Here is a 26138-nt window from a genome sequence, read left to right on the forward strand (position 1 = left end):
GAAGTTGCAGATATATACTGTATATACAGTATATGCCTACAAAGTGGGAACTAGTTCTTATCACAATATATTCTGTAACATTAGCTGTCCTTCTTCAAAGACTGGGCAGTGACCTCTAACCATTGGAGACACCATTCTAGTTTTGTCTTAGTTTGCTAGCAATTCACTCACACTGTTAGTGTGTGGGATCGGCTTTTAAGCTTTCAAAGCTGCTTGGCGTTTTCAAGTTTTAGTTCTGATTCCAAACTCAAGTGAAACTCAGCACAGGATCCAAATAGGTGCAAAACAAATATTTTTGCACATGTAGATGGAAAAAAAAAAAGATACCCTTTGAATGATAAAAAATGTCAATGACACTGAAGGAGGATCCCTTCCCTTTGTCCTTGTCATTTGTCCTGAATCAATGTTTTTATTCATATTTTCAAATATTTTTCAAAATTTGAACCCCAAATAATCATACAGTAATACTTGCTCCAACACACACCCCAACACCAAGGTTACAGTTTAGAAACACTAAAAGAGGCAGAGGAGGACCTGGATTGTAACTTTTATTTTGACAATTTTCATACTAATTTCAACTTTTAACAATCCTTTTACCACCAAAAAGAAATACCAGGAAGATATTAACACAGACAGCAGCATATCCATATTCATTATTGTCAGGGAAGCAGCAGAATTCTTTCATGTGGAACTATTTACCTCATCTCTGCATTACGTTTTCCTCTCCCCCATTCTGCAACACACACTTGAGCAGCCACAAGTTGTGTTTTTTCATCTTTTTACTGTCCAGCAGGGAATTAACTCCTGCTTCATCCAGATTGAAATGCAGGAGTTTTGTTCTTTTGTGATTAACATTTATGTCTATGGGGGATTCCACTGTCACGATGGTAAATCCCTCCTCTTAAGGGCGCTCCAGCTGTTTCCTGTTTTACTTGATTATGTGCACCTGCCTCCTTTTCAGCCCCTCCCTATTTAAACCAGACGCTCCTACCATTCTGGGCTCAGTGAGACCAGATGGAACAGGCTTCACCATGGCATCCTGACCATCTGGGTCTGGGGCTGGGAGCGCCTGGCCCCATAACCCTATTTTATTCCCCGTCCCTGAACCGGACCCCGCTCCGGTTTTTAAACCTTGTCTTGTCTTTGTCTCGTTTGGATTTTCCGGCTCTGGACTTTTGGACAACACCCTAGATTTCCCTTTGGACTCCCTTGGACTTGTACGCCAGGACCACGCCCCCCCCCGAGCACCAGTGCACAGTCGTCACACTCCCCTGTTCGTCTGCCTGCCGAGTTCCTCGTCGTCTCCCCCCGTGTCTGTTTCACTCTCTTCTGGTTTGACTGCCACATGGTTTTATTATATTGCATAATACCGTATCAGAGAACAGAAAGAGAATTTTGATTTCAAGGACAGTGATGTCAGAAACTAATACTATATATGTTTAGCCCATAATAACTTTAAAAAGAAAAACAAACTGTAAACTTCTTTCTTCTCACCTTCAGGAAAGGACATTTGCTCTGAAGTGCCAGCTATGGTCACATTTATACCACAAAGTGTAATTTTTACCATATGTCTTCCACAATGGCTATTATCGGAAAGTGATCAGGTATTCAGGGTAGGCCCCGATGTCATTGAATATAACAAACATGGTGGGCTTTCCCGCATTGTCAGTTACGCTGTCGTACAGATCAATGGTTGAGTTGTTCTTGGATGGAGGAACGATCATTCCTTGTCTTCCATTGGTGAAATCACCAGTAAGGACCTTGACCAGGTACATGTACTTCTGCCCCAGTGCGTCTGGCACAGAGTAGGTATTCTGGGCTGAGTAGTTTGCATTGACTGCAAAATACGTTCCATTTCCATAGCAAGCAGCTGTAAGAGAGATAATTGATCAGAAATCAGGAACACCTCAATGCTTCAATTAAAAATAGATCTAAACTGAGACCTCCTGTAACTTCTTAATGACAGAAGCAGCCCTTGTTAGTTGTCAAGATCTGCTCCAATCCACAGAAGATAAAGCCTCAGGTATTGACTCTCCCAACATGGATGTAAAACAAACCCACAAATAAAAAAGAGATGAAGCAATATCCTGCTCAAACCACTTAGTGGATCAGGATAGGAGACATAAGTCTAAACACTTGCAGGTTTATAGTTACTATATTCCCTGAAAAATATTAACTGGCTTCCTGTACTATTGACAGGGAGACACAGGTGTAACACCTAGAACAACCCATAAGATTGTTTTTGTAACAAAAACAGAAGAAAAAACAATTGACCAGAACTAAAACTGCATCCAGCATTTTCTTTAAGTCCCAATAATTCCAAGGCAGAACTGCTTTTTAAATCAACACTGATTCACAGATACCAAATCACAGACGAGACTTTTGACTAAAGAACGCAAATCAATCAATTCTGTCTCCATACCGTTCTTGCCAGCGAAGCTGCGGTTAAAGCCATAGGCGTTAATGGTTTTAATGGTGGGTTCACTGGTTCCGTGGAACAGGCGCTTTTCATTGTTCTGGTGCCCATTCTTGTCGTCCAACTCTTGCTTCCGGATCTGGTAGTTTTTCCACAGGGTGACATTCTGGATTCTTTCAATCTGTAATAAGGAAACATTAAATAGACTGACATTTCAGTAAGCTCTAGTGACCTTGTAAAGTTTTCCACACAGTATGAAGTTTTTAATGCACAGATTTATTGTAAACCTTCATACATGAAATGATTATATCCAGCTGATCAAATAAAAACTAGAGAAATACCTTTAAAACACTGTTTTTCGCACAGGTTGCTTTAAATAAGTCTTCTACTTCTTTGTACTCAGGCGTTCCTGCTTGTAAGACCACAGTCAGGGCTCCCTTAACTCCAGCCATGGAATCCCAGTGTTGTGGAAGGTCATTCAAATGTTTGGCTGTGAAGTCAAATCCAAACAGATTTTATCCCTCCTTACACCATACACACCATTAAAAATACATTTTAATAATTTTAAAATTATATTATTGCTCATTTTAAACTTAATAAAAACAACCTGCATCACAGAGAAACATTATTTTTCTTTTTTTTTCTTTCTCAGGCTCAGGAAAAAACTTTGTTCCAACAAACCTACCTTCAGTCTTATTGATTCTTCTTATTTTTAAGGTGACGTCCTGAAAGCCCACTGCTGGGCCTTCGGGCAAGAACACCTTGTATTCTTCCTCCTGTATAGTGATGGAGACATCGGGCACCTTGTTGGCAAAAGCCTGTTCCAGCCTGAGGTTGGTGAGGTTGTCAAAGCGGAGAAATTTATTCCCATCCTCGTACTGCCACTCCACCAGGTTGCTGGCCAGTTCTGCCTCTCGTTTCAAGGTCTCCTCATCGCGGATCTTCTTGATCATGTCCTGGACTTCAGTGACAGCCTTCAGCACGTCTCTGCTGAGGCCTTCCACCTTGACGTAGGCCTGGGTGGCAGTGCACTCCAGTTTCACGCTGACCTGCAGCTTCCTCTGAAGGTTGATGATCCTCTCGTGCTCCTGTGGAGTGAAGCTGTAGATATATTCGTCCGCAATGGTCATCTCATTCTGCTCCTTGATGATCAGATCTTCCACCCACTTCTTAGCTTTTTCTACACTACTTTTTGTTTCTCCACAGATGTGGAAAATTGCTGGCTTGATCTTTTCTCCCTCGATGATAATCTCCTCCATTTGTTTTTCCTCTTTCCCATTACCTCCCCAAATAAAAGCTGTAAATACAGATAATCATGTCAGCATGTTTCAAAACAAAAAAAATTAAATATAAAACAAAAACAAAAAAATAAAACAAGATAAGTAAAATTGTTTTTGGACTTCATCACTTGCCTATGTAGTTCCCCTGTTTTGTAACTCATTCCACTGCCTCAAAGATTTCTCAATACTGTTGTGCCTTTTGATTGCTCTTAAGGCATAGTTGTTGGTTCTTGTGATCACTAGCAAATCTTTGACTTTGGAGGCCATGCTTTATGTGTTTTAAGGGGTGAAAAACAAGCAAATCCATTTTTTCAACAGGAAAACGCACACAATCTACTCATTTCAGTGAAAGAAATTATAAGTTTATGGACCGAGAAAAAATTAGTATGTGTTTGCAAACAGAGTCAGAAATGAAAGCTTACATTTTAGTTTCGACCAGACTGATCCCTTCTCAGGTGGGACTGTTCCTTCTCTTTTCTGCATGCTTTTATAAAACTCTGTCAGCATCTGTGGCTGGAAGATGACCACTCGAACGGTTTGGAGTGAAAGCGCAGATTTCTGGCTGACAATGTCCACTACAGCATCCAGCATTGTGTCTGCAATCACAGAAGGACTGGCACCACCCTGCCCTGTGAGAGAAATCATTTTGATAAAAGGACCATTACCTCTGCTAGGGGGAAACGTAAGACAGTGTGACATTTGTAGGAAAACATTTTCAAATGAATCAAGGCAAAAAATGGAAGATGTTTAGACGATGACAGAACAACATAGTAAAGATATCAGGGGGCTTCCAGATGAACTTAACCAGTGAAAGTGCTTGTCTGAGTGCAGGCTGACCTCTATGATCACAGGTTCGAGCATGGGCCATGTAACTAGCCAGCTGCAACTGAGATTCCCCAAACCAAGTGCCACAGGCAGTATCGAAGGAATAGTCAGCCAGGGCTCTCCCTCTCAGCAACACAACAACCGCTGTGGCCACCTGGGAGCCTGAAGGTACGCAGTGCTAATGTAGAGGGATGTGCCTCTCCTCAGCATTGTACCCCCTGCAAGTGGCTGTGATGCCTCTCGTGTGTTAAAAGACAAGTGGCTGGAAGAAAGGTGGGATAGAGAAGTCTGCCCACACCTTCTTGTTCTCTCCAGTATGCGGTGTATCATAGAAATAGGTGGTGATTATAAAGATATTAAGAAGAGGAGGTTAATGAGTCAGTCATGGCAGGTGAAAGTCATAAGAAGTTAATGTTTTACTTCGTAGTGCCCAAACAAACCACATCATAATCACCTTTTTTAAAATGATCTGTTTGTTAAGTAAACATCTCTTTTGACTTTAGTTATTTATTTTACCTTACCTGTCCCAAGAGCAGGAAGCGATACAGATGTAAAGTTGTTTTCTTCACACATCTGCAAAACTGCTTTGACAGACTGGCAGATTTTTTCTGGATCAGTTTGTGTTGCGATGTGAATGATTTTCTTGCTCTTCAGATTGCCTGCTTGGGTCATTATCAATCCTTTGTTGGGCTGTGCACCTAGAGTAATGGACAGAGTACTTACTGTACAGGGTTTCTGTAAGAGATTCCTGATCCTTTACATCTATAAACACACCGATGGCACAATTCAAGCTAATATACTGTTATGTCACTGTTATGCCTAACTTTTGCACCAAGTTTGCATGTCTAACATCTCACAGTGCAATTCTTTTACTGCATGATTTAGTCTATGATGCCTGCTCATCAGTCTCTGTTGTGTTAGACAGGTTTTTATACGTAAGCTTAAGCTTCTTGATCATTACAGCCTCAGCACTGAAAAAAGTATAAAGATTTTATAAGAAAAGCAGATAACAAAACACAGGACTTACTCAGCTGCTGGCACTCTGTCTCTACTGCTTGTCCGGCTGCCTCTAAAATTGCCTTTGAAACACCTGAAAGGGATTGAAATAATTTACAGGGTTAAATAACAGCTGATTTAGGATCATTGATGGGACCCTAAATGACATGAAAGCTACACTTTGAAGCATTTTTTGTCATTATTGAATCAATTTCACATACTAGGGCTTTAACCCTTTACCCTCCAGTCTGAGTACTACAGACCTGCTATGTGATTTAGGAGAGAAAGACCCTTCAACCTGCACTGCAGTGACGTTTAAAGTCTCTGTCATTTCTCAACCGACTTGGTTATTAATACACTAGACCGACAATTGAATTGGGCCGATGCTGTCAAGTATGTATTTCCTTTAGTCACACTTTTAGATTTTGGTCAGTCCTGGCACTTTTTAATGATTCATAGAACTAAGCAAATTCCCTAACAGCTCTGCCATTTACAGTTATAATCATGTCAGAATCAAAACACATCTGATTATTATCTCTAAAACAGTAAACCCTCAGTTAGACTAAGGGGGGAAGGAGTATACTTTATTGCCAGATGTTTGTTAAATTATGTTTTTCAGCCCACAATCACAATATTATATGAGAAATATATATATATATGCTTTCTGGGTTCTATTTGACTTATTTTTTAACAATTATAATCAACACAGTCAACAAGAAATGTTCTTGTGCCTTTTTATCATAAATACACAATAAATACATAAGCTTTTTATTTCATGTGTCTTAGATTGTACAAATTGTGCTAAAACATACAAAACACAAACAACCATCATAAACAAGTGACGTTACCCTATAGAGCACCATTCATATTCCCGAACTGTAAACTTCTGTAATATTTTTTACCCTGTTTTATTTTTTTTGCATTTCTGTCTTATTGCAGGGAAAGTCTGGTATTTCTGATCTGACAGGCAACTTTCCCCTTCAGCAGATTTTGTCCATTAAATCCAAAGCCCATTAATGCGAAGTCTATTAAACCAAGGGTTTACTGTACTGAACCCTATAATACAGGTAACATTTCTAATATGCATGTGAGATAAATTATTTTGTTGATCCCAAGACTAGCTTTGAATCCTTCTCTGACCAAGTACAAGAATCAAATTGACAAAGATAAATCTACAATAAAGTTGGCAAATATATTTATGTACAGTCCAAGACAGGGCTTCTAGGATGTGTTATTTTTACCAAGAGTTAAAGTACTCAATATGTGTATGTAAAATCAGTAAGTATTCAATTCAATGAGAGTTTGACCAACCTTGTTTGAGGGAGAAGGTATTGTTGGAGGAGTTCACAATGACATCAGTTGTCTCTTTTGTTATATCTCCAGTGATGATCTGCAACAGTATCTGTCCAATGTTCATCTCATGCACTCCTAGATTCGGTGAAGTGACTTTGCCAAAAAAACCTGATAGGGAGCAGATACAGAAGTCATGAAATTCTGCTTAAACAGAATGAATGTGCAAAATTACCTCTGCATTTAGATTACATTGAATTCTCAGAGAACAACTGATTGTATTCTAGTTGCATGGCAAACATATACAGTACCATATATTTAAGATCATTTCATTAAGATGAGGTTAGATAATCAACAAGAATGCACTAATTATCCTAAATATTATGCAATCCAGAACAATAACCCACTGTTCTTCAACTGCACATGCTGTTCACCTCAGTCAATGCCCTTCCATTCCTCTCTCAGAGAACATTCTTTGAACATCTTCCCATGCAACCTAATTGCTTACACATACACAGACATATATTACACATTTTAAGAAAATGAACATGGGCTGATCCAGAGCACCAGCCAAACCACAGTTCCATCAAAATGCAGGTAACAGATGGAGTTTTTATTGAAAGTTTTGTTTTTAAGGAAAGTTTGGGAGGGGGGACAGCAACCAAGTCCACCTTTAATTCTAATGTTCTAAATCATAAACCTTCTTGATGTCAATTCCTGAAAAGTTATAAATCCCACAATGAGCCCCTCCCTCTTTCTCACATTCTTTCTGTATCCCTCCCCCAGCCCTTCTCCCACTGGGTAGCTGCCCCTTGGTTAGTTCCTCTTACTGCGGGGGGTCCTATGGCCTGGGGGCTGCTCCTCAACCAAGCAGATCCAGGTCTTATGCCTGGCTTCTCAAAAAATATTCCTAAATGCATTATACTCCTGAACATTTATCTACAACATAATAAGGAAGCACCTTTTCCAAGCTCTGCTGATGCAGATTCAGACGATGACCCAGAGTTTTTCACTTTAGCTGTCTGGCTCTTAAACCTCTTACTGAACTCATCTGTGAAGGCCTGGCAATGGAGAGAAAAACAAAAACATCAGAGCATAAATGTGTCTGCATGCAGCCAAACCTCTAGGCCAGTGAAGAACTTGTTAACTGGAGGGATTTCTACTCCCAATGTTGCAGATGAGGGTCCTCACAGAGAAAACACTCTTTCACTCTGTAACCAGAATGGAAGGCAAAGTAACTGTTCCTTACCTGAACAGTCTGTGTGTCACTGGGGTGTAAAAGAAAAGCAACTTCCTGGAGATGTTTGGGCTTGGATTTGCTGCTGAACAACAGAACCTGTTCCATCATCACTGAGGCCACCAGGGGCTTTGGGAATCCCAGATTGCCTGTGCCAATGGCTGGGAAGGACATGGATCTCTGCTTCAGTTGCTCAGATTTCTTTAGGCATTCCTTAATGATACCTTCAAACACCTGTGAAAAGAGTGACATTCACCTGCATGGTCTTTGTAGAAGAGGAACCGGAATGCATTTGAACTAAAATTTGAGAGGGACAACAGCTTTTTTGTTACTCACTACCCTATATGGTATACACAGTTTCTGCATAGTATCTGCAGACAAAATGGTTTTAGCATTTTATTTAGTAACTTATTTGACAATTTGCAAATGGATTTTCAGATCACTTTAATAGGTGAATAAAAGGAACTTAAAGAAGTGAATCAAGCTGAGCTGTAGAACAAGCGACATGATATTTACCTTCTCTGCAGTCCCTTTGCCTTTGTCCCAGTAAGGAGCGATGACGTGGAAGACCTTGTTGCTCCTCAGATTGCAGCCATCAGTGACCAGTACAGCCCCCTCCCCTGCAGAGCCTGCCGACGCTGCCTCATAGACCAGATTCTGGAGATCTGGCCCAGCTGCCCGGAGGATCGCCTTGGACACTGCACCGCTGTCCAGGGTCAAGTCCTCAGCGATGGTGTTCACAGTGACATCAGTCTGCCAGCACCAGGCACGCAGAGAAAGCAGGTGAGTTTGAAAAGAATACCTTACACTGCCAGGCTGAAAAAAGCACCTTCTTTATGTTGATTTTTCATTGTTTCTATACGGCTTTTGAGTACAAGTATTCCAACTAACATGATTTTAGTATCTCTGTTCTGCAGTCAGTCTTCAAAAACATCCACTGTCCTTACCTTTCAACAATATACATGATAATCAACAGGGTATTTTAAGGTTACTGTGTACATATATATTCAAATAGACTTTCACTTTATTTTTCTGAATCCTCAAAACTATCAAATTTATTGGATGATCTCTGGACAATGGAAAATGTTTACTAAAAATTGCTCATTACAGGAACACATTTCACAAGTACAGTGCTACAATCTTTGTGCTATGTCACTTCAATAATGTCAATGCTTTACAGCTGGATCTGTTATATGCATACAATATTTTTCTTTCTCCTTTATTACCAAACTACTCACCGATGCCTCCTGGATGTTCCCTTTCCTGAGGGTGATGGCAAGTCCCTCCTTCGTCTGGACAGTTTCCATACTTCCTCTGCTCTCAACTTCTACACTTCTCTTGCCTTCTGTGAATTGTCTGTGTTCCTCAGCAGGTTTGGCTGGCAGGCTCCTCAGCTGTGGGGTCTCATCAGCAAACTCCTTCTGCACAGCAGCTGTCATGGCCTGCACTGTTTTGTCATCGTTATTCACCAGGTGGATCTTCCTCAGCGTGTTCTCCCCGTAGAAGTCCTGACAGTGCTCCCTCACGGACCGAGCAATCGTTTCTGCACACAGGTCCAGAGGAAAGCCGAAGATGCCGGAGCTGATGGCTGGGATGGCTATAGATGAGCAGTTGTGTGTCTCAGCCAGTCTCAGGCTTTCTTTCACAGCCCTTTTGAGAAGACAAACTGCTCTTCTAGAGTCTGTATCACCAAACCGAGGCCCAACAGCATGAATGACGTGTCTACAAGGGAGACGGCCAGCATCCGTGATAACAGCATCTCCTGGCTTCAGGGGTCCGTTTCTTCTGATGTGCTGGTCACAGAGGTCCTGCAGCTGATGACCAGCTGCCTTGAGGAGAGCTAAAGCCAAACCTCCAATGTGCTGCAGATTCTCATTGGAGGCATTGACCACAGCATCTGCAGGATACTGACATATATCAGCTTTACAGACTGTAACTGTCACACCGTCACTTGTCTGCACTTCATAAACAGACTGAGTGGGCTCATCTTCCTCTAATGAGTCTTCATCATCAAGCTTCACTACACATTTCAGCTCTCTCAGTGCCATAGATACATATAAGTCCTCCTGATCACTGAAAAATGTCTTTGCCCCTGGTTTGCTGACCTTCAAAACGTCAAAATACACTGATTTGATTAAGTTGCCAAATAAGTCTTTGGCTTCCATGACAAAAAGCCTTGGACCACTCAATACGATGCTTGGTTTCTTGGTCTCATCAAATTTAACATGTATCTCTCCGTTTATCTTCTCAGTCCATGAAGTGCTTTTTGTATCTTGGATGAATTTGAGCATTGCTTTTGACTTGAAGTGTACTGTTTCAACAGCATGTGTGTTTTTGTTCAGAAAATCAGAAAGCTGCTTGCTCACTTGATTGATCGGATCACAAAAGCCAGAAACGACTATCTGGTCTTGTGCTCCCTTTATCTCTGTTCGTCTTATTGATACTGTCTTTTCTGGTGAGTTGAAAGCTGACTTTAGGTAATTAACTAACTTCAGCCACTCTGGTTTCCTCAGCACATCTCTGTCTTCTACATGTATGTGCTGAAAACCCAGAACTGCCTGCAGCTGCTTTGCTGCTTCAGTCAGGGCCTTGTCACTGTTTCCTATAATCTCCACACCTCCTTCTTCCATTTTGTAAACAGCACTGATGCCCCGTGAAGTGAAGATGGAGTAGGACAGCTCCTTGTTGTCTACTTCACTGAGAAAGCTGAAAATATTGGGGTCAATCTCCACCTGCTTGTGTTTCATATGCAGAACTGCTTCCAGAATCTTGCTCTTTACACTGAACACTTCTGAGACCAATCCAGAAAGAATGAGCTTCCTGACATCAGGTTTGTAGGTGAGCTTCAGTTCTGGATACTCGGCAGCTGTTGTCTCCTGAAGTCTCTCTTGCTGCAGGATGTAATACATGCCAGGCTCTAAATCAACCTGCTCTGTTATGCTGTTTTTCTCCCTTTCAAGCTTCTTAGAGTTTCTCTCCACAATTTCCACCAGCATCTCTTTCAGTCTGTTAGCATCTTCGGACAAGCCTGCTACAGCTACAGACTTCTTAGCCATGTCAGGCTCCAAGATTGCTGCCTGTGTCACTGCTCTGCGGATTTCCTTCTCAGATTCACTCCACACTAAGGAATTCACAGGATATTCAAAGGAACTGTACTTGGACATGGTATTGCGGAAGGCAGCGGAAGCATTCTCTTTCCAAGCATCAATGTGCTTGGCTGTCAAACCTTTTTGCTTCAGCAAGGCTGGTAATGGGCTGATCCTGACAGTGGGGCTTTCCAAGTCCACCTCACAGAAGTGCTTCTCCATCTGACTGCTGATGACTGTCACCTGATTCTGACCTGTATGAAGAAACTTCCACAGGGCCTGGTCAATGCTTTCAGTAAAGGGGTCTGGCAGCTTCCACACTGGTCTGTCTTTGCCATATAAAGCCGTGCCCAGGGACTCATAATACAGGTACACACTGATGGGCACTTTACTGATCTGATGTCTTTTTCTTCTTACGTTTTCAGCAACTGGAACAAAAACAGACATATACAATTATGATGAAAGGGTTGGTTTCTGGTTTCAATTAAATATTGAATTACTGAAACAGGTGGAGGAACATGAAAAATAATTTAATAATGCATCATGTTTTTAAGAAGCATTACCTCTGTGGTCCAAAAAGGTTACAATAGCTGATTGCTCCCCATCCATCATCAGAACCTCTTTCACCTCTCCCTCTCGTTCGAAGTACAGCTCCATAAAGTCTTTGGTAACTGAAGGAATGTTTTCCACTTTCACACTTGTGGTGACTTCAAGGGGTCGGGCAACTAAATTCCACTGTCTGAACATCTTGTTTTTGGCACACTTGGCAAGAAAGGTCTGAACATCTGCAAATACAAGCGATTCTTCTCCATGACTGACTCATTGTATATTGGAATCACAGTCTCTCGTCACTCAACATTCATCAATTTTTCATCCATTTTCAGTACCAGTTTATCCTCAGAGGGTTGGGGTGGGGCAGAGCCTGACCCAGCAAACACAGAGTGCAAGTTGACAACTGCACTGAAAATGGAACAGTCCAACTTAGGGTGCACACTCACATATCCACACACCCCTACACACACAGAAGGCAATACAGAAACGCCTTATAGATAACATGCACTGAATTTTAAACAGGGAAGATCTCCAAATCTTTTAATATGATTTTTGTTCATGCCAGTGAGATTTGTGATATACTGAAAGGCAAGAAGCTAAATACCAGCTGCTCACAGAGGTGTAATCTCAGATTTAACTGATTTAACAGAAAAAAATTAACTTTCTATCAATATGTAACGCATGTTTCATTTCACGCCTCCACATAATCTTACCTTTGCTGTTTTTAAATGACACAACTGCTGCATTTATATCATATATGATCTCTAAACTGAAATCAGACTCTGCAGAGCAATCTGTGATGTTTTCCACCAGCATCTCCAGAAAATCCTTGTTCATTTTCTCCTGAACATTTTCCAGCACCAAAGAGGCTGTCTCTGGAATGTCTTCATCTGGATCTGTGTTTCTTTCCTGAACTTTGGAAGAAACACTGGATTCTTCTGGAGCATCTTTGAGAGTAGAAGATGAAGACGCTGCAAGAGAGGTATTGCAATCAAGAGGCTAAAAATGCAATGGCGTTCACTTATGGTATTATAATTCTAGATCTTAATTTAGAATTATTCAGAGCTTTTGCAATCTCATGTTCTAATGAAGACTATGAAGAGAGATGGACCAGAGGAGTGTGTTCACACATTCTTATTCTTCCCATGCAAGGCAGGAGGTATCAGAGCCGGATGCCTATTCACATGTTAAACAATAGTCAATATAAAACTGCAAAATATAATTTTGAAAACCAACCATTCATTTTCAGGAGCTCTTATTCTTGCCCTTGGGAAACTGAAAAGTGTCAAAGGGAGTGTCATCCAGCACATGGCACAAGGCATGACCACACCCTGGACAGGACGCCAGGGCACACACACATGCAGAAAGCAATTCAGAGATGCCAAATAATTGATTACTGAACAGCATGTCCTTGGACTGTGGGACAAATCCCACACAAACAAGACGATTACATGCCACATCCTCCACACGGACTGAGCCACAGTCAAACCAAGGGCCTTGGAGCCAGGAAGCAACAGCAATACCCACTCACTGACAGTTTCCACGTTTTTTTTAAAAGAACAGGGTTTGAATGCAATCATGCTTTTACAGTTGTCCATTTCATTAAAATGCTTTATACTTACATTTATGTGTGCCAGAAGATTCTTTTATCTGAAATAAGAAACAACATATCTGCATTTTATTCCCAGATTATAAAACTGAACAGCTAATTGTGCTTTTTTTTCTCTCAGGCTTGTGCCATTTTATGTCAGAGTAGTTGACACATTGTGTACTTTATGATTTAGCTTAAGTCTTGATTTTTTTTTTTAATTTAAACCTTTCATACGTCTGTAGAATATTATACTCAGGTCTCTTTAGAACACAGAAAAATGAGGGTGATGCGCGATAAGCACCCCACCACCTGCAAATCTACATCACTTACTGGCTCTGGGCTTTTCTCAGCTGGTTGTTCCTGTTTTCTGACAGTCAGCTTCACCACACTTTTGTCTAACTTCAGCTCATGGTTCCCCTTCTCAAGAATGCGCTGCCTGGCTGAAAATTGGAGAGAATGCTGTTCACAACCAGTAATTACTGACTTGCTGGTTTCACTGCCCACTCTCTCCAAAGGCTCAAGGTTAGTGGACAGTATGGCACATTGGTTTTAGTGCTCTCATTTGTTTTTGACACACTCTAACTTCTAACACCATTTGTGGGCTCTTGTATTGCTTCCAGAACTACTGTATGTTCTAATTAACCACAGGATGGCCTTGCACCAGCAGGACTCCCCCACACTCCATTCATTCTTCCTTATTGAGGCTGTGATTATGGACATGTGACTCTCAGACTGAGATAAAGACACCAGCTTTTTGGAGATGAATCTTCAGACATACCCCAAGTTTTGTAGCTTTTGGTGATGCAGTCTGGGTTAGTTGCGATTCAGGGAAGGAGTGGAGTAAAATCAACAAGTGTATTAGATATTCATTAGCTGCAACTGTGTTGCAGGTCCTCTCCAGGTTTGGTAACTCCTGTGTTCAGTCATGCTGGTCTGGGAGTTCATCCCTAATCCCTGAGAGCTGCAGCTCTGCAGGTTATGTAAAATGAACTAGTTAAGACCAATAAAAACAATATCTGTTTCTGTTAAGTCATAAAGAGCACAGGTGGAATGAAACCCAGCTCTCTGATATAATTGATATAATTTCTTATACTCAATATTTAAATTAAGTAATAACTGTTACTTAAGGTTATATTTTGCTGTATTATATTATGACATTTGATCACAGATTTGTAATAAGCAAATTACTTTCATTTTGAATATCGTTTATTTATACATATTTAATTTACAATAGCACGAACGTGCATCGAAATGTGACTTGCAAAACCCTCCCATGTCTGGTGTATCACAAGGTAAATCCTTACCTCTGCATGAACTTTATTTGCTGTTCCTACAGCTTTATCGGCCACACGCAGTTAATAGGTCGATTTGACCATTTTGAGCAACATGCAGACATCTCGGAAAGACGCACTAACACCTGAGAATGTAGGTCTTTACAGATTTAAGAAAGGTGATTTACGCCAAAGAAATGTACTGTATGTGTGGACGGTACTTACTTTCCTCAGTTCTGAACCACACGACAGCCTTTCGTTCCCCGACGTCTCCACAATCCACCTGGCAGTCCCCTCCACTGGACTTCTTCTTACTCTGAAAGTAAATCTGGAGCTTGTTTTTCAGATTGGGAATGCCAGTCCAATCGCCTTCCACCCAGACAGGGTACAGGTAGCGCTCGGCCATCTCTCGGCTCAGCCCGGTCGAGCCCCTCGGAGCTGTACTTGTCTCGGAGCGGCGCTTTCGTTTCGGTTCTGTTTTCTCGGAAATCCCCTCGTCCTCCTGCCGCTGTAAAGACCAGCAGGAAGTTGTAATACGGTTAATGCTGAATGTTTTATCAAGCTTGTATGGTCATAAAATCCTGACGACAGGATCATACAAAGAATACAGCTCCGCGAAATCATTATACAATCCCTCGTTTTTGTTTCGTTAATATTCAGGACAACAACATATGCAAATAATCATTTTTCTGTCTCATTTCAGCAATACATACATTGCTGTTCCCTAAAATACTCCTCTTTGATAAAAAAATATATATTTTTAAAACACAGATTTTAAATTTCAGTTGCGAGAATTCTCCATTTGTTATAGAGGGACAATCTCAGGCGACACCGACCGCAATTTACCTCAGCGATAAAGTCCGCTATTCTAAACGGGACACTGCTCTTAGTGGAGTTCAGACTTCGGAAAGATCATGTGCATGAAAAGGCTTTGAAGAAAGTTGCAAAACGCCGACGCGTAGCCCTCACACTTCCAGAGGACTCTAAACGCACTATATTCTCTATTCTGTATCACATTTACGATGACACAGCGATCGTATACAACCAGGACTTGGTAACGCTTTAATCTCATAATCGCATATTAACGCCACATAATAAAACCCCCGAAGAACATAACAACTGATTTTAATTCGCTAATATGTGACTTAATGCTACGAAAAAAAAAAAGCCAGGTACCGCACCCAGTCTCTCTCCACATCTACGAGGAAAAGTGCGACTTCTGCGGGACGGTCGGCCAGAGCTGTTTTGCTACAGCTACAGCTCGACTTTCACTTTCGATTCCGGGCGACGGGCTGTTTTTTTCTGCCTGGATTCTGCTAGGAGGTCAAAAGGAAACTAAACGCCGAAAAAGAAAGACTTCATTCCTGTGGCTCTCTTCTTTTGCTGGTAAATCATGACTGTATCATCTTTTCTATGCGACCATCGGGATTTGTGTTCCGTTTCATTTGGTGAAATTTAGTTTTTTTAATCGGGGTCTGCAAAGAAAGTTGGAAAAACAGCAAGTAGAAAATGGCAAGTCCTTTTCATGTGCAACGCAGATTTTATTTTCGCACCAGCGGGGGAATTCACTAATTTTTAGTTTTCAATGGTTAGTAGGTTCTCGTTCATACTCGAACAACAAAAAAAAAAAATGATAACACGACAATAAAGAGAGCGCAAAGGGTGAGCGAGCGATAGACAACAAACTTGCATTACGTATTGCGACGTCGCTACGAGCCCTAGTCTAGATTCCGAGAGCAGGTCCTTCAGTCCTGTGCTCAAACAGCAATGGTGACGCGGAAAGAACTGTCTCGGAGCATGAACGTCAAAGTTATCCTTTCGCGTCTTTCGTTACCTTTACTTGTATCTCTCCCCGGTTCTTCCTGATTTTCGTTTTATGGCGCATTATACCTGCACAAGTCTTCTGAGAAAATGAAAGTTTTGTCTTCAGTGTGTGTACGCCCGTTTTCCAGTTTTAATTGTGTTGACAGCGCGAACGGTGTCAGAGTCACTTTTGAGAAGTAATTCATGCTACTTGTGTAAAACATACTTTTTAAAATTAATAAGAAATTGGGGAACGTTGAGAGGTAGGTAATATTTTTTCATATTATTTATGCACACACTTCATAGATTACTGTAATGTATTTCAAACCTTTTTCCCCTAATGACTTTCCAGTATACAAAAGTAATCCCTTACACAAGTGACAATCTGTAAATGTCACATTTCCCCAACATCCTAAATACAGATGTGATGTACCAATGTCTCAGTGTTTTTTCATGGAGCAGAACCATTCAGCATGCAGGAAGGAGTAAACACATATCAGCAATGGGAAACAAGCCTCTTGTTTCTGAAGGTAGATTCTCCCCTTGTGCTCGATTCGGGCTGTAGAGGAGCCCCAGAGATTTCTGGAATAACGTGTGCCGCTTCTCCCTCTCGCAGCTTTCCGGTGCAGGATGAGCTCAGGACTCCAGAGCCGAGCGGACTCTTCGGAGGTCCCGATCGCCCGGGAGATCGCGCGGATGTTGATCGGCAGTGCCGACCTGGGCGCGGTTGTCCTCAGTAAGTTCGGCTGCAACGCTGCGCTCAACCCCGCGGACCAAGTTTGGTCTTCCCCGAGCTCCTCCAGGCCGGCCTTCGTTCCCGAAAAGAGGTTTTCAGCGAGGCTGAGGAGGGGGTCGATGCTCTCCGTCTGGAAGGACGACCTGACCGCTCACCGGGTGGAGGCTGTGGTCAACGCCGCCAACGAGGACTTGGATCACTGTGGCGGCCTCGCCCTTGCTCTCTCTATCGCTGGCGGCCCAGAAATACAACATGCGAGCAATTATTTAATCCAGCTTAATGGGAAAGTAAGGACGGGAGACGCTGTAATCACACAGGCAGGACAGCTGCCCTGTAAGGCAATCATCCATGCAGTAGGTCCACGCTGCAGTCCTTACCCCAGTCAAACAGAACTTGACAGAGCTGCACATCTTTTAAAAAAAGCTATTTGTAGCATTTTAGATATAGTAAAGAGAGAAAAACTGAAGTCTGTGGCCATCCCTGCCCTGAGCTCTGGTATATTTAACTTCCCTCTACCACTGTGTGCAGAAGTCCTTGTGAAAACTCTGAAAGAGTATCTTGAGGACGAGATACACCTAGGGGATGTAGATGTCCGCCTGGTCAATAATGACGAGCCCTCGGTTCGTGCCATGGAGGGGGCCTGCAGACAATTCCTGAGGCCAGACATGTCCTACAGTCAGGCTGTCAGGAGCCCCGCGAATCCACAGGCCACGGGCTCACTGCAGCTCGGGATGGTCACTCTGCACATCAAAAAAGGGAGCATCGAAAACGAAAAGGTAGGATTTCTGATCGTCTCGAGAAGATACATGTCACTCAGATTGTTGATCAAAAATCAAATGCCGCACATTAGTTGGGGGGCACTTGAGCTGTTTATTCTTTGGCACAGATTTAGCAAAAGAATAAAGAATCACAGGCAAACTGTGATAACCAATGGCCTGTATCCTGACCAACCAAAAAAACCCTGAGACTGCTAACCAGTATTCCAAATCCTATAAAACACCTAACATGCTAAAAAGAGAGAGAAACCTTCATCCTAAATAAAACAGGATACAATCCAAAGTGAATGGGGCCCCATCTCGCACTGCATCCACTAACTAGGAGTGAAAATTTTACCGTGGGAAATCATCATAAAGGGACTGTGTTTCCTAAAACACAGAGGCAAGCTCTCTCAAACAGGGTTCAAATATTTAACTAGAATCTGGTCGTAAGAGTTGATTCAAACATGGTGCCTTCTTGTATCTCTCTCTGTCTCTTCCTTTACTGTCTGTGTCTCTCTCTTCCTTGTGTCTGTTTCTCTTGCTTCTGCCTACTTGTCTTTTATCCCGGGTGTCTCACTGATGAAGACTCTTAAGGACTTAACAAGAGTAAAACAGATGATTCCTTTTGATCAATGTGTCTCAGACCCCCTCCAGCTCAGGAAATACCTAGTCGCCCTGCTCCTTGCTTGGAAGCTGAGAATTTCCGACCCCCAGCTCCATTGTTTTCTAGATCTTGAGACTCTTCAATGTATTGATATAAAAATACGCTTGAAAAATAACTTTATCATAGAACACCTGAGCTTTTCTTTAGTGGGCGGAAAGACCTGATATGGATTAAAGCTATTGCCAGTAGGGTTTCCTAAATCAGACAATACATCTCTACAGTAAAGTGTTAAAACAGCTGCAACTTCTCCAGGTTGTAGAAGAGAGAGCACTTACAGAAAGCCTTCAGTAATTATTGTCAGGACACTTTTATTTCTGTATCAGTTCTTGTCAGTATTGATGTTACTGTTTTGATATATTATCCTTAGAGCTGGGTAGCGGTTGAAATTGTAATCCACCTGTAGGGCTTCACAGGTACACCTTTATTCTTTGTAAAATTATTTTTCCTTACTATTTTTAATTTTCTTCTCAGGCAGGGGTGATCGTGAATACAACATCTGCTTCTCTTGATTTAAATATTGGCGACATCTCAAAAGCTATTCTGGAAAAGGCTGGGAAACAACTTCAACAAGAAGTCAAAAGCCAAAAATCTTCTGCTTCACCTGGCGATGTCATTAGAACCCCTGGATTTAGGCTTGACTGTGATTATGTCTACCATGCTGTGTGTGCTGACAGATGTGAAAACAGAGCCTCAGAGGTATGACGTATTTTATAACTGCTTAAGCGGTTCATTAATAAAAATCCATAAACACCTGTAATCTTTTTTAACCCTGACCTAAACTGAAAAAAGTTATGTGTCAGCTTTAACAATTAATTATTTCTATGCATAACCAAACATTAATAGTTTAAAAACAGTGAGACCAAGTTTCAGATGATCTATTTGATTTTAGAAACAATATAAGTGAATTTTAAATAAACAAATAGGATGGTTAAATATATTTGTAGAACAAGGCACCACAAATGTTTTACAGACTACAAGGTAGGTAGGTTGACTTCTTGTCTGTACTTAGCCTAGGTCTTTTGACTGTTTTCAGTCTTTAATCACGCATGAATCAATACACATGGCAAGATTCATGCATGGTCTCTGGCACTAATTAATGCATCACCTGTCAACACACAGGCATGAAAGTTATCTGGATCCTCAGCGAAGATCTCATTATCAGTGTCAATTCTGAGTCGTGAATAGGGGGCCCCAGCCATTCTTCGACATGCTCAAATACTTGAGGGTGACTGTCAGAATATTTTCATGGAAAATCCAAAATCTGGTGCCATGTCGTCTGTCTCCGTATAGACTTCCACACTTCTTAAACTTTGAATTGTTGATGTAGAGGAGTGTCTCCAGCCTTGGTCATTGACAAGGAGCTTGGATCATCCATGATTATCCTCTGTGGGCCACTCTTGCTGATGCTGGGAATGTGGGAGTGACCTCTCCATATACTTGTGACAGCCATTAATGAATTGTAGTACATTTGCAGCCTCTCTTTCATCAGAGACATTTGTGTATTATACAGATAAATGTGTAGGAGATAGGAGACATCAGGCTTCATTCTAGCTGTGAGTTTCTGGCCAAGAAGATTGCTGGATGAATTAGTAACATACTAAACAACTTTAGTACTAGTATTACATTTTTGCTCAAGGTCACAAAACAACAGAATGATTGGACATATTCTTCTTGTGTTCTTGAATCATTTTGTTGTTTTTGCTGTTCTCCAGATTCTTGGACAAGTTGTCAGAAGGTGCTTAGAAATGGCAACAAAACATTACATGAAATCCATCTCATTTCCTGCTATTGGTACGGGTAACCTGAAGTTTCCCAAGGATGAAGTGGCCAGGATCATGGTTAATGAGGCTGCATCTTTTGCACAGACTCACAATGGAAATCCAATTGATGTTTATTTTGTCTTGTTTCCTGCTGATAAAGCCACTTATAAGGTAATTCTATACATATGAAACATACCTGTAAGTCCCTCCCAGGGTAGGACGGGATCAGCAATCCTTTTGAATGAAAGTGGATTGAAATTGCGTTCTAGCCAGTGTGATCTTTCATGTGTGTGGGCAGAGTAAAAGTTTAAGGTTATTGCATTTTCACATCATGTATTATTATTATGTAACATACTATTGTGGCAGTAGAGGAAGTTGCCTTTTGAATATTTCTAGGTAGAACATCTGTGCTTCCCCAAAACACCATCGTTTAAGAACTGTACAGAAACCTTTTGATAATCCTGAACAACTGGTGTGGATCTGAATGGCCCAATAAACACACTGTAAGAGTGACACATATGCATTTTCAATAGACACAGTTTGTATCCCTTTTATGACCACCATTCATGCATGCAGCTAATACACATTATCCAGTTATTTAATGTTCCTTGTGCCTTAATGGGCTTATGTTTTCACTGTGCTGCTAACATGCTTTCATAGCAGACAGCTGATTGTGGTGAGTTGAAGGTATTTACTGTATAAAATCTCCTCAATGATGTTCCACAGGTGCCATACCAAAGAATCTTGTGTGCTGGGATAGAGTATGACTGAGCTGATTTTATTTATCCTTTTTCATTTAATTTCTCAATCTTTCGTACAATACAGACCATGATCGAAAGGAGTTGTGAATACTCGCCTTACTATGAGCCGTAAAAATATTTTCACTTTTCGGTTTTGACTGCTATAAAATGGACTGAAAATAATTGAGGAATTGCATTGTGTTTTTTATGTTTGTAGATTGATATCATGTTTTGGGGGAGAATGTCTTTTTTTATGCTGCAGTCTATGGCATTAAATGTGTTTTTCCCACAGGCATTTGATAGAGAAATGAAAGCAGTCAAAGAATCATCTAAACATTCCAGATCATCTCACAGTTCTTTGAATGGTGAGTAATTCCAAAATAGTTAATAAATCTGGTTGAATTCAAATTAACGGTGTTATGTTCAGCCATATCACAAATTCTAATTTAAAGTTTACAGTTAGCAAAGATGACGCTCGCTCTTTCAACTGGTTTGATAAGTGTTTTCATACAAGCCACATTATTTTCTCTTCTTAACTCTGTAACTTTGTCAATAAAATTAAATCTAATTTAATTGATATTCTATAATTCAGCAAGTGTCAAACCCCCAACTTCTATAGACAAAGAAATTCTAGAATTCTATCCTTAGACTTTAAAGAGAACAAACCTTATCAGGACAACCACCTCCTAACAAAGCAGATCCTAACTAGGACCAAATCTTCCTCTCCAAACAGATGTTCACAAATTAACACCCTTGGTCTGCAGACACCACAATAAAGGAAATATTTGTTTTTCCATTCAATAATAATAATTATTAATTTGAATATGGCCCAGAGTCCAGTAGTCAAAGGACAGATTTCCTTGTTTCAAATCTAATTTGAAGGAGACATTCTTTCTCTGCCAGGTTAACTGGATTCTAAGAAACATTTGCCCTAGTTGTGAGTGAGTGTGTCTGCCCTGCGATGGACAGGCCCCCATTTAGGGTGTACCATTGGTTGCTGGGATAGGCTCTGGCGCCCCCTGCAGCCCTGAATTGGAAGAAGTGCTCAGAAAATGGATGATTGTGATGAGTCTACTTTGTCTGTATTGTTTCAGCTGTTTTCCCCCTGTCTTCCTGTCTGTTCCTGTATTTGTGCTATGATCCATTCTTATGGAAGCGGCTTTAATGACCTCAGTAGGAATCACCCAGTCACTGTTGTAATACCTGTCTAATTATCTGTCTTAATGATTTCAAAGTGATATCATTTAATATACTTACATTATTAGTAATCCTTTTCATCATCAGTATCTCAGTATGCTCACTCACTTGTCACAGCCTGAAGACAGTTATGTAAATACAATGCCCAGGGTCTAAAGGTTTGTTCCAAACCTTCCAAGGAGTGCAATAAGATGGCATTCAAGTGCAATCCAGGTAACCCTGTGTATGATTTTTTTTTCATAGAGGATTAGCCCTTTTAAAATGTGTTTTTTTGTTTTGCACTTGCAGACACCTATGAGGAGAGGCAAAGTGCAACAGCTGCAGGTGATCGAGGGCCTTCTGTCACTGTCTTTGGTGGATCTCCTGAAGGAAAGTTGGAGGCATTGGCATGGCTGAGCAAGACACTGATTCCTCGTCCTGAATGCGTCGTCAGGAACAACCATATTTACTACTTTGGCCAGAAGGAACACGAAGACCTCTTGTGTTTTCAGGCAATCCATAAGGTGACCATTCAAGAGACATTGAGGGATGGAAAAGCTTCTCTGTGCATCACGGGGCAGCCTCTGAACGTGCTAGCCGCTAGGCTGGCAGTGGAGAGGCTGTGCTGCAATGTGCAAGAAGAGTATGCAGTATCTGAGGAGAGCGAGATGCTGCAGGCCCTGGTCCGCTGGCGGTGTGATGCCATTCCAGAGCTGGCAGCGCCTGAGCACAACGCTCACATGGAAAGAGCCTACTTGACAGCCAACAATGAGAACTTGCCCTACACAGTAAACGGCCGTGAAATTGAGGTGTCATTCAAGATGATGCAAGTACGAGATCATGCTGGAAACAGATGTGTACTGGAAAGGAAGTGTAAGTATGCGAATGCAAGCAAATGATAAACATAAATCATTAGCACTGTGGGAAAAGATTTTTATTTATTGGATTATGAAAATATCTCCATTTCAGTCACACTATGCTTATTCATAATGTCTCATTCTACACCAAAAATTATATATAAATCTGAAAAATGTGTAGTTTTAAATAATAATTTTAGTGTACTTGGGTATGTCTACAGGCTGGCTGAACTGTTATAGTAAGTACACAGCTAGATGAGACTGTCAGATCAATTAGTTGCTAATTAGTTCTCAGATTGCAAGCAGAAGGCATTCGGGTAATGCAACCATATCAGTAATCTAGATTCTGGTTTTGTTAGTAAAGTAGTCAAGATTACAAATTATACCAAATTAAGAGGATTAGCAGACACTGTAGAAGGAGCAAATGAAATCCAAACAGATCTAGATAAAATTCCAGATTGGCAGATGATGCTTAAAGTAGACAAGTGCAAAGTTTTGCATTAAGGTAGTCAAAACACAGACAATGAATAGAACATGGGAAACTGAGCTAGAAGGGGCTACTTATGAAAAAGACTGATCATGTTGACACTTCATTTTCTAAAGAGATGTAGACGTGGAAAAACAATTAAAAAGGCAAACTAACATTAGGATGTGAAGTTACAAGCACAGCACACAACATGGTGGGGAAAATACTACTAAACTAAATAAGAAGACAGGTACAGTGTTTCCAAAGACAGCTCGGTATCTTACAGGGGTTCAAGTGTATAAAAATATATTGCTCTTTGACCAATTCACTGATTTTATAATTGCTATTTTTATTTTTAGGCCAGATAAATGTTGACTATGCACAAGGCTTGAAAGGCTCAAATACATTGTTTTATAAGAAGAAGCCTGAAGATATTTCCAGATCCAATAAAGCAGTGAAGCTGTTTGAATCGGCTGGTCTTCAGATAATCAAAGTGAGTACATTCTCGTTAAAAAGCAGAACGCAACATATATATTTGGATTAACAGTAAATTATTTTTTATGTTGGTTTTTTCCTTTGATTATGTTAATCCCAGTTATTCTGCTATATACTGAACATGAGTTGGAATTTATAATATATTCTCAATTCTCAAGATCACTTCCATAAATATCAAAACTTTTCTGGTTGCACTGAAAGTAATTATTCCCAAATGCTGTTAGCAATGACAGTTTCCTCCATCCATAAGAAATATTTTGCATATTGAAAGGTATTCTATAAGACTGGAGAGCTCTTCTTCATCACTCACTGTGCACAGTATTTGCAAGAGAGCCAATACAAGTCAAAAGTCCAAAACACGTTCGTAACAATGCATGATTTAAGTGCACAGCAAGGGAGATTTGAGAATAGATATGTGTGTCTTTTGAAAAGGAAATTACATAGGCTCATAAAATCATACTTTTAAGAAAACAAAAAGTAATATAGTGCATACTATGTTCTACATTACATTTACATTTAAAAATAAATATTCCCTATTATACAGTATACGTATTCACTAAAATATATAAATCAAAATAATTTTCCTAAATTTGTTCTCTATTTTTTCTTATAGCTTGAAAAAATTGACAATCCAATTCTGGAACAGCATTTCCGATTGAAAATGAATCATCTCTCAGACAAAACTCAGACCCTGTACCAGCGGGTTCCTGCACAGTTCTGCGATCTGGTTTGTAGGGTTGGGTTTCAGAGGCTGTACTCGGAGCCTGATGGTAAGAACTGACGGTTCTTGTATCTGGTTTACAATTATAGTTAATGCAGCTTGACATGTAGATTTCATATTTTCAGTTCTATTCTCTGGAAATCTTAAAGAACACAATGAGAAAGGCTGTGAATGAAAGGAAGCTATTCAGTTTGCTTATAACAAAAAACCTGCAGGAAACTTTACATGTGCAGATTAGCACGCACTTTATTTTTCTCTTCTAGACCAGAAGTTTGGAGATGGCATCTATTTCAGCAGCAGGCTTGAGACACTGGCAGACTGGAGGACCTGTTCTGAGCCAGAGCAATTCATCTACATCTTCCAGGCCCAGGTTCTAACTGGGAGACAGACCAGTGGCTCTCCAGGGCTGATCGTGCCTCCTGCCCGCAGTTCCGACCCCCTGTCTCTCTTCGACAGCGTGACAGGAGGAACCAGCACGCATGTTGTGTTCAACAGCCATCAGGCTTACCCTGAATATTTAGTCACATGCAGAAAGATAAGGGCAACTAGAATTTGATCCTGTTGCAGACAGAGATGCAGCATGAGGACAGACCTCAAAACATTTGAGATCAACCCCTTTTTTCGTACAGTTTAAACCCTTTCAAACAAAAATATAAAACAAATCAGTTGCTGTTAATACATAAGGCTGGTCATCGTCGGTTAAAACCTTTCAGTTAAAACTTAATTTCTTTACTAAAATGTTTATTTTATGCTTTTATTATAACAATCACTCTAAATTCTGAAGCCCATAGGTGTATTGACTGGTTAAAGATAATTACTTTTTGGAGTTTTTTTATTTTATTACAATATTCTGCTTCTCTACCTTCTCCATGTAATGTAGGTTCGCTTTATTCTAGAACATGTTTCACACTGTTTGCCACTTTAATAATACACCTAAAGGAATTAGTTGTTTTTTTTGTTATTCTGCATGGTTGACAGAAATGGGAAATTCACCTTGATATTCCCTGTTTATTACTTCAATATGCCTTTGGGCAATGCGATTCATCGTTAGCTGTAAATGTAAACGGTATATATGGTATGTGGAAAAAGCTGCAATTAATCAGTAAAACAATTTATTAATACCAACTGGGTCCACTGATTTTTATTTCTGTGCATTATTCTGTTACTGAAAAACTTGTTTAACGGAATAGTTTTTACACCAACAAAAATACATTAAATAAAAAGGGTGGGTCCTAAATAGAAATATTGAACAGATTAAAACATTTTAATGCAAATTTCATGGTTAAAAGTACACTCTATTACTAGCTACAAGTCCTTTTAGCATGGTAAATGTTATATGCATTATTCTGATTCACTTAAAAACACAATGCCTTTCTGGTTAGATTCCTAAAATGTCAGTGGGGTGAATTTAACAGTTT

At 40.5% G+C, this 26138-nt stretch overlaps 2 protein-coding genes across 6 annotated transcripts; one reads left to right on the top strand and one right to left on the bottom strand.

The window, feature by feature from the left end:
* Nucleotides 1–531: 531 nt before the first annotated feature.
* On the bottom strand, nt 532–16401 carry LOC148649385 (protein mono-ADP-ribosyltransferase PARP14-like). Of its 3 annotated transcripts, none has more exons than XM_088605960.1 (18): nt 16379–16401; nt 14770–15052; nt 13604–13713; nt 13305–13332; nt 12396–12653; nt 11694–11915; nt 9283–11558; nt 8561–8797; nt 8057–8278; nt 7769–7868; nt 6829–6978; nt 5549–5611; nt 5043–5219; nt 4119–4325; nt 3102–3713; nt 2758–2906; nt 2423–2597; nt 532–1870 (listed from the first exon to the last, which is right to left on the bottom strand). In XM_088605960.1, the coding sequence occupies exons 2-18, from the start codon at nt 14948–14950 to the stop codon at nt 1587–1589; spliced, it is 5451 nt and encodes a 1816-aa protein (XP_088462086.1). In that variant the 5' UTR covers nt 14951–15052; nt 16379–16401; the 3' UTR covers nt 532–1586. The 3 variants fall into 3 exon arrangements, with proteins under 3 accessions (XP_088462086.1, XP_088462087.1, XP_088462088.1); XM_088605961.1 differs by lacking the exon at nt 16379–16401 and adding an exon at nt 15726–15861; XM_088605962.1 differs by lacking the exon at nt 16379–16401 and adding an exon at nt 15391–15691.
* Nucleotides 15802–25845, top strand: parp9 (poly(ADP-ribose) polymerase family member 9). 3 transcript variants are annotated; one of them, XM_088605964.1, is made up of 9 exons: nt 15802–15930; nt 16964–17859; nt 18977–19201; nt 20218–20436; nt 21298–21370; nt 22491–23054; nt 23864–23997; nt 24613–24769; nt 24984–25845. In XM_088605964.1, exons 2-9 carry the CDS (start codon nt 16978–16980, stop codon nt 25274–25276), a joined length of 2547 nt encoding a protein of 848 aa, XP_088462090.1. In that variant the 5' UTR covers nt 15802–15930; nt 16964–16977; the 3' UTR covers nt 25277–25845. The 3 variants fall into 3 exon arrangements, with proteins under 3 accessions (XP_088462090.1, XP_088462091.1, XP_088462092.1); XM_088605966.1 differs by lacking the exon at nt 15802–15930 and adding an exon at nt 15995–16132; XM_088605965.1 differs by lacking the exon at nt 20218–20436.
* The last annotated feature ends 293 nt before the right edge of the window (nt 25846–26138 follow it).

The sequence above is a fragment of the Lepisosteus platostomus genome, chromosome 14, assembly GCF_059453375.1.
Source record: "Lepisosteus platostomus isolate fLepPlt1 chromosome 14, fLepPlt1.hap1, whole genome shotgun sequence".
Taxonomy (NCBI): Eukaryota; Metazoa; Chordata; class Actinopteri; order Semionotiformes; family Lepisosteidae; genus Lepisosteus; species Lepisosteus platostomus.